A 12,968-nucleotide genomic window follows, 5' to 3' on the forward strand; every position below is an offset into this window, starting at 1 on the left:
ATAAATTCGACTTAAATATTTTTTTGATAACGTGTTTAAATCACATAAGGACTACTTGGCAATTGTTGTTTAATTATTGATATTGTAAGCAAGGGTTAAGCTTGAATATGGATAATCCCAGAGCTTGGTACTTATTTTTCTAGCTTAAAACAGTCCACGACGTTACTTCGAAACTTAATAAAAATAAAGAAATAATATTGCCGGCCCATAGCTTGCAACTTCATTCTTTTTTTTTTCTACTTAAACAAAGTATAGTTTCATATTTGTAAACTTTTAATAAGATAAGTATCACCAAACTGTAAACATCCAACTTGATAATTAACTCTGAATTGAAATAATGCATTTATAACGAAGTCCATACACACGGCATCCTCTCTTCTCGCATCTCTCTCTCTCTCTCTCTCTCTCGCTCTTTTTTATATTTACTGTTTTTATATCAATCTTCGATTCATTTTCTTGGTTTCACTTTTAAAAATAATGAAAGCTAAAAAAGAGATGAAGAAAGAGAGCAACTTAGCAAGGTTGGTGAAATCTCCGGTTCGTTTCTTGATCATGGCACGTGACGCTTACATACGTAGCATGACGTCATGCTCCGCCGGATTCATCCGCGGTGGTGGTGGCTGTGGCTCCGGTGTTTTTGGGTTACCGGCCGGTAGTTTTCAAATCTGCGAAGCTCAAAGCACTGCTCTCCCTCGTAGCTTCACCTTAAACTCTGCCACGACAACACGTGAACGTTGTAGATTTGTCTCGAGCGGCGGAGAAATCTCGGTGGAGACTACGATGGCGATGAGACGACGGATGGATCTTCGGAGAAATTATAGCTGTGCGGCGATGGGAAGGATCGATGAAGACAAGGTTTGTGATGAGTTTGAAATTGAGGAATCTTTATTCGATTATAGCAAAAAAAGAAAAATCGGTGGAGTTTTTACCACTCATCAACAATAAAAGAAAAAACCGAAGACCAAATTTAAAATATCTCTTCTTGTTTTTTTCTTTCTCTCCCATTTCTGATTAGATTCAAAATGCCAAACAGCTAAAGGAATGGATTCTGTGTGCATTTTTCAAGCGTGCGTGCTTATCAGATTTCTTGTTTTTGTATATATGTAAAGTTCAATATCAAAATTCACATAGATCATGGACAAAAACAAAATAAGAATAGGAAAATTCATATATTGATATGATCATTTAGTTCCATATATCTTTCACTGATATTTAAGGTACTCGACTATAATGTCAATTTCGAATTTTCGATACTGTAGTTACCTTTCAACAAACACTATACAGTATTGCTATTAAATGCGAGACATGTTTATGAGATCATGGAAATAAACATGTTTATCCAAAAAAAAAAGGTCAAACAAAAAATGAGATTATGTTGTCAAGGCCTTTTTTATTTCCTAGGCGTCAGAGAAGTCCATTTTACGCAACGTCAACACAATAATTGTGCGTGTACATGGAAACAAAAGTTTTGGGGCAATCGAAACCGGACACAAATACGAGGTTTTCCACACATCTAGAGTACCGTTCGATCGATGTGTTACAACCGTATAAATTTTTATTGTTACTGATTAAGATTATTCTTTTACAAAAACTTAAGATGGATATTCTCAATCAGATTTCTCAAATTTATATAAACAAAATATATCATGAAATTTTTGTAAAAATAACTTTATAAAATTAGACAGAAAAAGACTGCTTACTACTGTTAATTATGTTTGAGAAAATCCGTCTAGTCCGCATCTTTTTATGGGTCTAAATGCTAACCGTAGTCGACCGGGTGGACAAATCTGTCTGCATACCGTTAGTTGTAAGCTACTTTGAGATTAATGTGGATACGTGCCAACACTTCAACTTTGTGATTAATGTGGATACGTGTCAACACTTCAACTTTGCTGGTTAAAATTTTGTTTCGACTAACGTGTGGGTTTAGAATGTTTCGGCGTTTTGTTTTCTGTTTGTGGTTTAATTCTAGTGTTTTTGCATTTGCGTTGGGGGAGGGGTCCAGTATTGTCGCTACGTTTGCACCCTCTACATACATCTAATACACACACACATGCACCCTACACATACATCTAACACATACACGCCTGCACCCTAAACATACATCTAATAATAACACACACACACATGCACCCTAGACATTCATCTATACATGTATCCCATAGAGTTTTTTTAGTCTACTACTTACTATACATAGAGATTTAGTCTCTCGCACCGCACCAATCAAGCGGAAGATGAACAACGTGAAGAGTACAGACTACATAGACATTACACAAGCGAATCAAGCTTCTGTCGTTTCACTGCCAACTCTACATAGTAAAATCCCTTTTTCCTCTGTCCATCCTTCATCAAATAACCAAAAACAAAAACAAAAAACATTTAAGACATCATATAATACCAAAATATATTTCTCAATCAGAACTCAACAATCGTTCTACATTTTAGGCAGAAACAGAGCAGTATATCGAAACCAATTTTTAACGTTTCTAGTATATTCCCAACAAAAACAAAAAACATTTGAGACATCATATAATACCAATATATATTTCTCAATCAGAACTTAAAAATCGTTCTACATTTTAGGCAGAAACATAGTAGTATATCGAAACCAATTTTTAACGTTTCTACTATATTCCCAACTTACGATATATATATATATCATTTTTGAACCTCAAAACATAATACTATGAAGACAACAACATTTCAAGACATAAACATCCAAGCCTGGTTTGCAGAAAGATTTTACTAGCTTTAATCTTATGATTCCATATGTTTATTCTTTTGAAATGGTTTTATCAACAGCTTTGTAAAACATTTATTTTCTTTTGAATATAATTTAACATTAAATTCAAAAAAAAAAAAACATTTCAAGTCCCCTATCTCAAATTTTTGTTTTTAACACCCACATACAGGAGCTGGATTTTAAAACATGGTCATTAATGTTTCCAAACTATATAAAATAAGTCTCTAACACACTAGTGGTAGACCAAAGAAAATAAAATGAGCGGAGGAGCCTTACCTTTTACAATGATGATGCCTCTCTGCCTCTCTCTGTTTGTCTATGAGCAAGTGAGAACCAAACAGTGGTCGGAGTCGGAAACAGAATTAAACAGCAGACAAAAAATTTAAGAGCTTAAATGCGTTTTGAACTTTGAACGAAACAATGAGAGGAGTATACACTTATATTTATAGGGGTCGAAATCCATACCTTTTAATTAAAAGAGAATAAAATTTTTATAAGTTCATAACGGTAATAAAAACTTAGTTGTTTCTAACGTTCATATTTTCTGTCGGCAACGGCAACCAACGTTGTCAAATCTTTAAGTGACAGAATTTTTAAAATAATGTCTTTGATATATAGCATTTTTTTATTAAATTGTATATTGTTGTTAGAGAGAAACTAGTGTATATTAGGTGTTATTGTTACAAAAGAGAGTAAACATGATTTAATGAATATTAGGTGTTACTTGTTAGTGTTACAAATTTGAAGACCAAAAGTTATGAACCTTGCTAGAAAAATATTATATTAACATGGAAACATTTGGTTACACCGTGACTCCACATTTTAGTTGCATTTCAACTAATACTAAAATATTATTAACCGCGAGAAGGATGAAAATAAAAAAAAAACTTTCTAACGTTCATATTTTCTCTCTGCAACCAACGTTCGCCTGTCAAATCAAATCGTCAGTGATAGAATTTTTTAAATAATGTCTTTCAAAATAGCATTTTGTTGTTAGAGAGAAACTAGTAAAAATCAAATGAGAGTAAATATTATTAGAGAATTTGAAGACCAAAAGTTACGAACATGGAAACATTTGCTTACGTGACTCGAAATTTTAGTTACATTTGTAATACTAAAATATTACTATTAACCGCGACAAGGATGAACAAAAAAAAAAACCACTAAAACTTAAGGGACTAAAAACAAATAATTGAAAAGTTGCACATATTAGGAATCTGACGGCGATTTCGCTGCCGAGTTCTGGAGCGATCTTTGAAGATGCGACGGCGAGAAGAGAAGCGTCGGGAGTTTCACGAAGCTCTTCTTCAAACGCTTTATCCTCCTTCATCTCCACCTTCTCCTCCTTCCTCTTCTCCGTTTCCGGTACTTTCTCATCCTCTATATTTGATTTGAGTTTTTGAAGAAAAATAGATATTAAAATTGGTAACGCCATTGTTTTAACTCTGAGTTTTTCAGGTAGAGGTTGTTAATGACGAACCATTCGATGTAACGCTCATAAACCCAGGTAAGAAGACCAATGTATTTTTTTACGTTTAATACAAGTTATTTTACAATTGGAAATCAGAGTCAATTTGTTTTTTTTTTTTTTTTTCAGAGGATTACTTGAAAATTAATTCATCCATCAATAGAGAAGACAACGAAATCGGAGATGAATCGGGAAATGCTGAGAAACCGAGTCGAGCGCAGAGAAAGAGGTTAAGGAAGAAGATGCTCAAAGAAGAAGCAGCTCGACGGAAGAAAGTTATCGGACCTTTACTTCCGGCAGATGGTAGAAGAGTCTTCGTGGGAAATGCAAGCGGGATCAACGTTGAAGAAGAAGATTCTGATAGCGAAGAAGAAGAAGAAGCTAGTGAAAGCAAAACCTGCTCACAACCTGTTCGAGTAAATGCCCCAGAGAAGAAACAAGGTACAGCTTTTTTGACATTTTTCCCCAACTAGATTTCATAATCACAACTGTACCAAATTCATATTAAGGGTTCTTTTGAGTTCAATCAAAAATCTACTATAGCTCAAGTTGTGGAATTGTTGGTGCAATTAATTTCAAAGCTGTCCATTTTTGTGTGATAATTATTAGATTACGTCTCTGACTCTTTTTTTTTTTTTTTTTTTCCCTGTTTGGTAGAAAAATTTGGTGACAATGATAAGACCAGAAAAGTGAAGAAGAGGAGAGAGGCTAAGAAACTGGCCAAAGTAATTAGGGTAAAAAATTCATAGATCTTTATGTAAGAGTTAATTAGCCTTTTCTTTGATAATAGAAGGGTATATTACTAAATTTGTAATTCTCGTTTCTGAAGTTCTAATGAAACTCCCTTTATACCCTTATGAAGTGGATTTAAGTTAACATCGCCATTGCTATCGTGCAGCTCTAAACCCTAAAAACCTCAACTTTTTTCTTCTTCTTCCTCTTCCGCCACAATCGCACGGAGACGTTTGATCTAATATGGCGGAACTAAAGCTATCTGAGAGTCGGGACTTAACCAGAGTCGAGCGAATCGGCGCACACTCACACATCCGAGGACTGGGTCTCGACTCGGCTCTCGAGCCGCGAGCTGTCTCCGAAGGAATGGTTGGTCAAGTGAAGGCGCGTAAAGCCGCCGGTGTCATACTTCAGATGATTAGGGAAGGTAAAATAGCGGGTCGGGCTATTCTAATAGCGGGTCAACCCGGAACTGGTAAGACCGCGATTGCTATGGGTATGGCCAAATCGCTTGGCTTGGAGACTCCTTTTGCGATGATTGCAGGAAGTGAGATTTTCTCTTTGGAGATGTCCAAGACTGAAGCTTTGACTCAGTCTTTCCGTAAAGCTATCGGCGTTAGGATCAAAGAAGAGACTGAGGTTATTGAAGGTGAAGTTGTGGAGGTTCAGATTGATAGGCCTGCTTCTTCTGGTGTTGCTTCCAAGTCTGGGAAGATGACTATGAAGACCACGGATATGGAGACTGTGTATGATATGGGAGCGAAGATGATTGAAGCTTTGAACAAGGAGAAAGTGCAGAGTGGTGATGTCATTGCCATTGATAAGGCTACTGGGAAGATTACTAAGCTTGGAAGATCGTTTTCTAGGTCTCGAGATTATGATGCTATGGGTGCGCAGACTAAGTTTGTGCAGTGCCCTGAAGGCGAGTTGCAGAAGAGGAAAGAGGTTGTTCATTGTGTGACTCTTCACGAGATTGATGTTATCAACAGCAGGTAATTTTACACATTCCCTGAATTGTGAACATTGTTTATCCGGATTTAGGTACATGCATGACCAATGTAGGCTGTAAATTGAGATTTTCTTATAGTGATTTTTAGGTATGATTGGGAATTTAGTTGATTTGGTTCACTAAGTTCAGTGTAGATGTCTCAAATGTGAGGTTACTTCATTGGTTAATATGTCTCAAATGTGAGGTTACTTCATTGGTTAATATGTCTCAAATGTGAGGTTACTTCATTGGTTAATATGCTCTTGAAATTCTCAAGCTCATGTTCAATTTGGACGTTTCTTCAGCAATGTGTAATCAGGGCACTCTCTGTAAGTAACTATTCTGTTTGTGGTAATGTTTGAATCAATTTTGGTTGCCAAATTGATCTTTGAAACATGATTGGTAGACCAAAAAAAAAGTAACTTTTTGTATTTCGTACTTGTTCCTCTGCAGGACTCAAGGTTTTCTAGCCCTTTTCACTGGCGATACTGGAGAGATCCGATCAGAAGTCCGGGAACAAATCGATACGAAAGTAGCTGAGTGGAGGGAAGAAGGAAAAGCCGAGATAGTTCCCGGTGTTCTCTTCATCGATGAAGTTCACATGCTCGACATCGAGTGTTTCTCGTTCCTCAATCGAGCTCTGGAAAACGAAATGTCACCAATCCTCGTCGTGGCTACAAACCGAGGAGTCACCACAATCCGTGGCACGAACCAGAAATCACCCCATGGGATCCCAATCGATCTCCTTGACCGTCTTCTCATCATCACTACCCAACCTTACACAGACGAAGACATAAGGAAGATCTTAGAGATCCGTTGCCAAGAAGAAGACGTTGAGATGAATGAAGAGGCCAAACAGCTTTTGACATTAATCGGACGGGATACTTCTCTAAGGTATGCGATTCATCTTATCACCGCGGCTGCATTGTCTTGCCAGAAACGGAAAGGGAAACTCGTGGAGGTTGAGGATATCCAGAGAGTTTATCGATTGTTCTTGGATGTGAGGAGATCGATGCAGTATCTTGTTGAGTATCAGAGTCAGTATATGTTCAGTGAACCAATCAAAACCGATGAAGCTGCTCCAGAAGACGAACCAGACGCTATGCAGATCTGAGGATCCCATCTCTGTTTGCCTATGTATTTGGTGTTTTATAATGATATCTATGATTAGGATGTTGAACTCGGCGGATTTATGTTTGGTCTCCTTTTTTTTTTTTTTTTAAGTTCTAACGACTGTCAGACTAGATCATGATCAACATCAAGTAATCAAATATCTATATATTTATTTTTAAACGAAAGATATGTCTTTTTTATTCTTAAAACGACATTTACAATGAGTAGATGCTTTTTTAGCGTTATTGTCAGAAGGCCAGTGATGAGGTATTAGCAAGTATGAAGAATTTTCCGAGTTAAGTGCAAAGAGCAATCTGCTGAGGAAAATTCATATGATGAATTTGATGAGGAAGTTGATGGTGAGGAAGTTGATGATGAGGAAGATTCATATGGACTGAAGATTGGAAGGATCCATCAATATCCATTGTTTCTTCCTCGGAAGCTCCACAAATTCTTAAGCTTTCGCGCCAAATATGTACCATCATACAGAATCATCGCTAAACATTTCTAGTTTTAGCAATCTTCTCCTCCCTATATCTACAATACAAGGAGGAGAGGACTGTTAAACTCATAATTATCGGATTGTCTGTTAAGAATGCAATAGAAATCATTGTTTTCCCTTGAACTGATTTTTCTTATCTTGAATTTCTATCAGAATAGCGTCCCCTTGGACTCAGAAAAGCTGAAGGAGCAGTTGTGAGTCAAACTCTCTATATTCAGAAAACTATAAAACTAAATTTTGAACTTTCCACGAAATTTTCATTTATTTTAACATTCTGAAAACATGTAATTCATTTTATTCTCAAACAACTTCTTGCATACATATTTTCTTAATCCGTCCCAGCTTTAGAACACACATTTATTCATTTTGAAGAGAAAAAAAAAAGAACTTACACGACTGTTAGACTAGATCATGATCATTGATCAAGATAAGTAATCAAAACTATGGATTCGGTTTGGTACAAATTTTGATTTTGTTTTTAATTTGGTCAACTTAATTTCGGTTCAGTTTGTTTCATTCGGATTGTACAAATCAGTCTGGCCTTTCAGGATTTTTAATGGGCTTAAAGCCCAATATCATTAAACAACGCATGTATGCGTGTGTAGTGCGCAAATTTGACACGCATGCAAGTCTCTTCCTTTCAATCAGACTGAGACTATCAGAGAGAGAGAGAGAGTAATTAATTAATTACGAGTGTTCTCTTACCAGACTTCATCAGTTTTTTGGTAGCGTGTTTTGGTGTAACGAATTTAATTTGCTTGGTCGGGTCAATTTCAACTTATTTAGTGAAAATTAACAAATTTATGAATAAACGTGTCTTCTTTCTTTTGCTTTTTCTTCAATAAATTTTTTTAAAACAAATGGCTTATGGAACTAGAGTTAATGATAAGTCGCCAAACAAATGGATCCAAACTCAAAAAGAGTTTGTTTCGTCTAATTTTACACCTCGCTTAACAAGTAACTTTTAAAAAAGAAGATCACACATTGGTGAATACTTACATAGTAGTGTAAGTTACTCGATCAAAAATGGTGCTATCATTTATTTGTATCATTTTTATTAGAAAATAATAAAAATAAGCAAATCCAATTTAGAAAGTCGAACAAATCTATTGAAAATAGAGACGGTATAAAGGGGGAGTTGCAGTGTCTTTTTGATACTGCCATTGTCATATATAGGGTTATCAGACACCTCCTCGTCTCTTAAATCCGACGGCTCTAACCTGAGAACCACGTTAATCCAACGGTCACTAAACCACTTTTATGGGTCCCACACTACACATTCTATCAATCTTTTAACTGTTGCCGTAATTCCAAATCAACACGCTTCCTCTGTAAAAATTTTGGAACAGCATTTACTGTAAATATTTCTTTATTCTTCTCATTTTCATTGATCTAACATAAATCATAAATCTATATTCCAATAGTTACTGCATTTATAACAGAAGCTTGGGGGAAATTTTCTTTATGTAATATTTGCATAATTCGGCAATTGTTTCAAATTACTTTTTTACATACGAAGTCCAAAATACTCATAAAGACATGAATGGTTATAAATATACATGTAGATTTTGTAAATAATCATCTACGTTTAAAGTTGAACATGTAAAATTGACTGTGTGAGGCTCAGCTCAGATATCGTTTGTTTTAGAGCGTCATATCGCACATTAAAGCCATTAAAAAGAAACAATTAATCCCATATGAGAGAAAGATTTGACTGTATATAAAACAACACAATTTAATACATTTAAAAAGATTTCTAAGTTAGCTATCAAATCATCAATATACACTTTCTACTTTAAAATTGTTGACTAATATTGGTAAAAAAAGATGGTTTGGTCATTAAATTTACAGTCTATTTTAGTCTTTAATTAAATACCACATAAGGCTCTAGTCAACTTAATAATTCAAGAGAATTAAACATGTTGTTAATCAATTAATTGGTTGCGATATGCAAGATCCTTAATACTAACATTTATTAGTTTTCGTACTATAGTATAATTCAAATGTCATTGTCATTACTAAACATCAAAATTAAAAATAAATAGATCGACCACCCCCAACCTCTTTATTTATTCTTCTCATTGTGGAATTGTCGACATCTCTTTCATTTACAACTTCTCTCTGTCTTGTGTTCTTTTTTCTCTACTTCCTCTTTTTATCTAAAAATTAAATTACACAATTTGTGTGTGTTCAATCCTTTTGTATCAATCTCAAGCGACCTCTTTTGTCAAAACTGACAAATTCCAAATGATGAAGAATCCTGACGTCACTATTTATTAAAATCAATACTACGTACAAAACCTTTTTCTTATTTTATATATACTACTCCTTTAAGTTTCAGACAGGAACCCAACAAATATAAAAAAGACAATAATGGGGAATTGTCAAGCGGCGGAAGCAGCGACGGTTTTGATTCATCATCCGGCGGAGAACAAGATCGAGAGGATTTACTGGTCGGTGACAGCGAGTGACGTCATGAGATCCAATCCCGGTCATTACGTTGCGGTGGTTGTGACGTCACCTACTATGAAGAACGAGAAAGGATCTCCATTGAAGCAGCTCAAGCTCCTTCGTCCTGACGACACTTTGCTCATCGGACATGTCTATCGTCTCGTCAGCTTCGAAGGTATACATTGTAACCTCTGTTTTTTTCTGTTCAAAAACATCCTCTGTTAATTTCTTTTGTTTATTTTTTCGTCATGCAGAGGTTTTGAACGAGTTTGCGACGAAGAAGTGTGTGAAGCTTGGGAAGTTACTGAAAGACGGAGGAGGGCTTGACTTGACGAAGAAGAAGAAGAAGAAACACAGAAAGAAGTTGGATCAAGAAACGGGCCGAGTCAACCCGAATTCTGATTCGGATCCGAACCAAGATGGCGCTAATGATGCGGTAAGTGCATGTTAATTTTTTCATACCACGTCCAATTTTGTTTTTTTTCTTTCTGTTTATTGTATATAACATATAGATATATTATTTGTAACATCATATTCATACATGACTGGTCCCATGGTCTCATTGCTTTCATCGTTTTGTCCTTTTACCATTATGAATCCTTATACCAATGCTTAATTCAATTCGACCGATCTTATAGGTGGCCGGGGAAAACGGGGGAGATGGGTTTCTTAGGAGGAGTCACGGCGGAGGAAGAAGTGGCGGTGGGTGGAGACCAGCTTTACACAGCATTCCGGAATTTGGATCCTCATGAGAGCTCTTTAAAAGCCGTAGATATTCTTAAAGCAGCTATCCGACAACTTTGAAAGTTTAATGTAAAGCGATGTTGTGTTACTATTTTGTGTTGCTTTAATGAGTTTCATTCAGTCTCGACAAAATTTTCAAGAAATTCAAAATCGTTTCAATTGTTCTAATATTTGAAGGAAAAAATTGAAATATCCAGAGAGTTTTTACTTTTTAATATATTGGAGACTACAAACGTTGGAATTTGTATATTGCATTACAAGACCGACCCAAAAATTACGCACATCAGCGAAATAGTGTTGTTGAAATATGATTTTTAGGTTATATGTTACTTTAGGTATGCCTAGTATTTTATCAATCCATAATCTTGTTCAAACATTTTTTGTTTTGTGACGTGATACCTTCCAAATAATTGTATATTTGTTACAATCCAAAGACTGTTTTTTTTTTTTTTTTTGCTTAAATGTTGTGCCCTATATGTACCGGACTTACTGATTGTATTACCGATTTTTTTTTCTTGTTTTGCAGATTCAAGATTCCAGTAATCATTTGCTACTTTGAACAATGTACTTAATACTTGTCAAAGAAAAAACGATGTATGTAATAATTAAAATGTAAACCGACAGTTCGTATAGATTTGGATATGGTTGTTGTGTTCGACCTAAATTAGTTTTTTTTCTTCTTCTGGGTGCCTAATTAGATTTTTATGTCATATCGTATATTCTAATCCAATCATAACGTTTCATGTGAAGATGTTATGCGTAAACAACCGGTCAACTAACAAAATGATAAGCGTTGAGCGAGTTTTAAGGCAATGTTCATTATTGGATCATTAGGCAATGGTAAGAAAGACGTAAATGTAGTTTGCTTTTTAAAATATGGTTGGCAGCTCATTTGGTCGGCCTTTTTTTTTTTTTTTTGTGTGTGTGTCAATCATAGTTACGCAGTCAATAATTCAGTCGACTAATGCAACGTTTCCATTTGGTCAGTTAACTCGACGTAACGTAATCAACGGTTCAATCATTTTCAGTCTCATTAATAGTCGACCATAAAAATCATCGAAGCAACCATATTTTAAGCAACACGCATTGGACGTAATATTCTCACATACAGACTTAATTTAAATTGCAGCTTACGGCCAAACGAACGTATACAGACGAATATTGTGTCACATTTGCGAATACTTTCCAGTGAAATTTTGAAGGCTAGGATTACTGACAAGGGAGTTTTAAAGGAGATGATTGTGGGATACTATCAACTTCTTCTTGGTACAAAAAACACATCAGTGCTTCCATTATCAGAGGAGAGAATCAAGGAACTACACTCCTTCAGATGCTCGTCGGATTTGTCAGCAAAGCTTACTGCAATTCCCACCAGTGAAGAAATTACCTCAACTCTTTTCTCTTTACCGCGAAGCAAGGCTCCAGGACCTGATGGTTTTACGGTTGAGTTCTTCGTTAACTCATGGGCGGTGGTTGGACCTACCTTAATAGAAGCAGTTCTTGAATTCTTCAAATCTGGGAGGTTACTAAGGCAAGTCAACGCAACTATTCTAGCACTTATCCCCAAGACTACTACGGCAGAAAAACTATCTGAATTCAGACCAATCTCTTGCTGTAATACCATCTACAAGGTCATCTCAAGAATCTTGGCGAAAAGGCTCAAGCTGATTACTAGTCAAGCAGTACAACGAAATCAGGTAGCCTTCATTCCTGGCAGGCTCCTATGTGAAAATATTTTATTAGCTTCTGAGCTTGTTACGGATTTCAACACTGATGGTCCTGTGACTAGAGGATGCTTACAAATCGATTTATCAAAAGCCTTTGACAATATCGACTGGAATTTCCTTCACAACATCCTAATAGCTCTGGAACTGCCTCCCATGTTTATTAAGTGGATAACTACATGCTTCACCACTCCGTCCTACTATGTTGATATTAATGGTGAATTGATAGGATATTTTCCAGGAAGGAAAGGTCTTAGACAAGGAGACTCAATCTCGGCCCCCCTCTTCACATTAGTAATGGATATACTCTCCAAGCAACTTGATGAAGCAGTGTCGATGAACAGGATTCAGCCTCATCCAAAGTGTGTCGACCCTCTGATCACACACTTGAGATTTGCAGATGATATCCTAGTTTTCTTCGATGGTAGAGAATCCTCTCTCAGCTCAATCCTTGATATCTTGGCTCAGTTTCAATTAACTTCTGGTCTAGGAATAAATCTTGC

The 12,968-nt window shown here is 35.9% G+C and overlaps 4 protein-coding genes and 1 long non-coding RNA gene across 5 annotated transcripts; 4 read left to right on the forward strand and 1 right to left on the reverse strand.

Annotated features, from left to right (window-relative positions):
* Positions 1 to 339: 339 nt before the first annotated feature.
* On the forward strand, positions 340 to 1,172 carry LOC104727256 (uncharacterized). The gene has a single exon (XM_010446314.3). The coding sequence runs from the start codon at positions 478 to 480 to the stop codon at positions 943 to 945; it is 468 nt and encodes a 155-aa protein (XP_010444616.1). The 5' UTR covers positions 340 to 477; the 3' UTR covers positions 946 to 1,172.
* Positions 1,173 to 1,568: 396 nt separating this feature from the next.
* LOC147935643 (uncharacterized) lies at positions 1,569 to 3,179 on the reverse strand. Its single transcript, XR_015571885.1, has 2 exons — positions 3,020 to 3,179; positions 1,569 to 2,343 (listed from the first exon to the last, which is right to left on the reverse strand). It is a non-coding gene; the product is annotated as an uncharacterized LOC147935643 (long non-coding RNA).
* A 483-nt stretch (positions 3,180 to 3,662) lies between these two features.
* LOC147935644 (uncharacterized) lies at positions 3,663 to 5,935 on the forward strand. Its single transcript, XM_087474158.1, has 5 exons — positions 3,663 to 4,108; positions 4,202 to 4,250; positions 4,341 to 4,652; positions 4,869 to 4,945; positions 5,110 to 5,935. The coding sequence occupies exons 1-5, from the start codon at positions 4,004 to 4,006 to the stop codon at positions 5,113 to 5,115; spliced, it is 549 nt and encodes a 182-aa protein (XP_087330284.1). The 5' UTR covers positions 3,663 to 4,003; the 3' UTR covers positions 5,116 to 5,935.
* On the forward strand, positions 5,187 to 7,229 carry LOC104727257 (uncharacterized). The gene is made up of 2 exons (XM_010446315.3): positions 5,187 to 5,935; positions 6,385 to 7,229. The coding sequence occupies exons 1-2, from the start codon at positions 5,187 to 5,189 to the stop codon at positions 7,043 to 7,045; spliced, it is 1,410 nt and encodes a 469-aa protein (XP_010444617.1). The 3' UTR covers positions 7,046 to 7,229.
* Positions 7,230 to 9,598: 2,369 nt separating this feature from the next.
* LOC104727259 (uncharacterized) lies at positions 9,599 to 10,873 on the forward strand. Its single transcript, XM_010446317.2, has 3 exons — positions 9,599 to 10,172; positions 10,252 to 10,433; positions 10,636 to 10,873. The coding sequence occupies exons 1-3, from the start codon at positions 9,920 to 9,922 to the stop codon at positions 10,747 to 10,749; spliced, it is 549 nt and encodes a 182-aa protein (XP_010444619.1). The 5' UTR covers positions 9,599 to 9,919; the 3' UTR covers positions 10,750 to 10,873.
* The last annotated feature ends 2,095 nt before the right edge of the window (positions 10,874 to 12,968 follow it).

This window comes from Camelina sativa, chromosome 11 (genome assembly GCF_030686135.1).
Source record: "Camelina sativa cultivar CO46 ecotype springtype chromosome 11, ASM3068613v1".
In the NCBI taxonomy this organism is placed as follows: Eukaryota; Viridiplantae; Streptophyta; class Magnoliopsida; order Brassicales; family Brassicaceae; genus Camelina; species Camelina sativa.

Coding starts and splice junctions, on each gene's coding strand:
- LOC147935644 (XM_087474158.1), top strand. CDS start 4,004: ATGCGACGGCGAGAAGAGAAGCGTCGGGAGTTTCACGAAGCTCTTCTT. Junction 4,109..4,201: donor CTTCCTCTTCTCCGTTTCCG/GTACTTTCTCAT, acceptor TGAGTTTTTCAG/GTAGAGGTTGTTAATGACGA. Junction 4,653..4,868: donor TGCCCCAGAGAAGAAACAAG/GTACAGCTTTTT, acceptor CCTGTTTGGTAG/AAAAATTTGGTGACAATGAT.
- LOC104727257 (XM_010446315.3), top strand. CDS start 5,187: ATGGCGGAACTAAAGCTATCTGAGAGTCGGGACTTAACCAGAGTCGAG. Junction 5,936..6,384: donor ATTGATGTTATCAACAGCAG/GTAATTTTACAC, acceptor GTTCCTCTGCAG/GACTCAAGGTTTTCTAGCCC.
- LOC104727256 (XM_010446314.3), top strand. CDS start 478: ATGAAAGCTAAAAAAGAGATGAAGAAAGAGAGCAACTTAGCAAGGTTG.
- LOC104727259 (XM_010446317.2), top strand. CDS start 9,920: ATGGGGAATTGTCAAGCGGCGGAAGCAGCGACGGTTTTGATTCATCAT. Junction 10,173..10,251: donor TCGTCTCGTCAGCTTCGAAG/GTATACATTGTA, acceptor TTCGTCATGCAG/AGGTTTTGAACGAGTTTGCG. Junction 10,434..10,635: donor AAGATGGCGCTAATGATGCG/GTAAGTGCATGT, acceptor CCGATCTTATAG/GTGGCCGGGGAAAACGGGGG.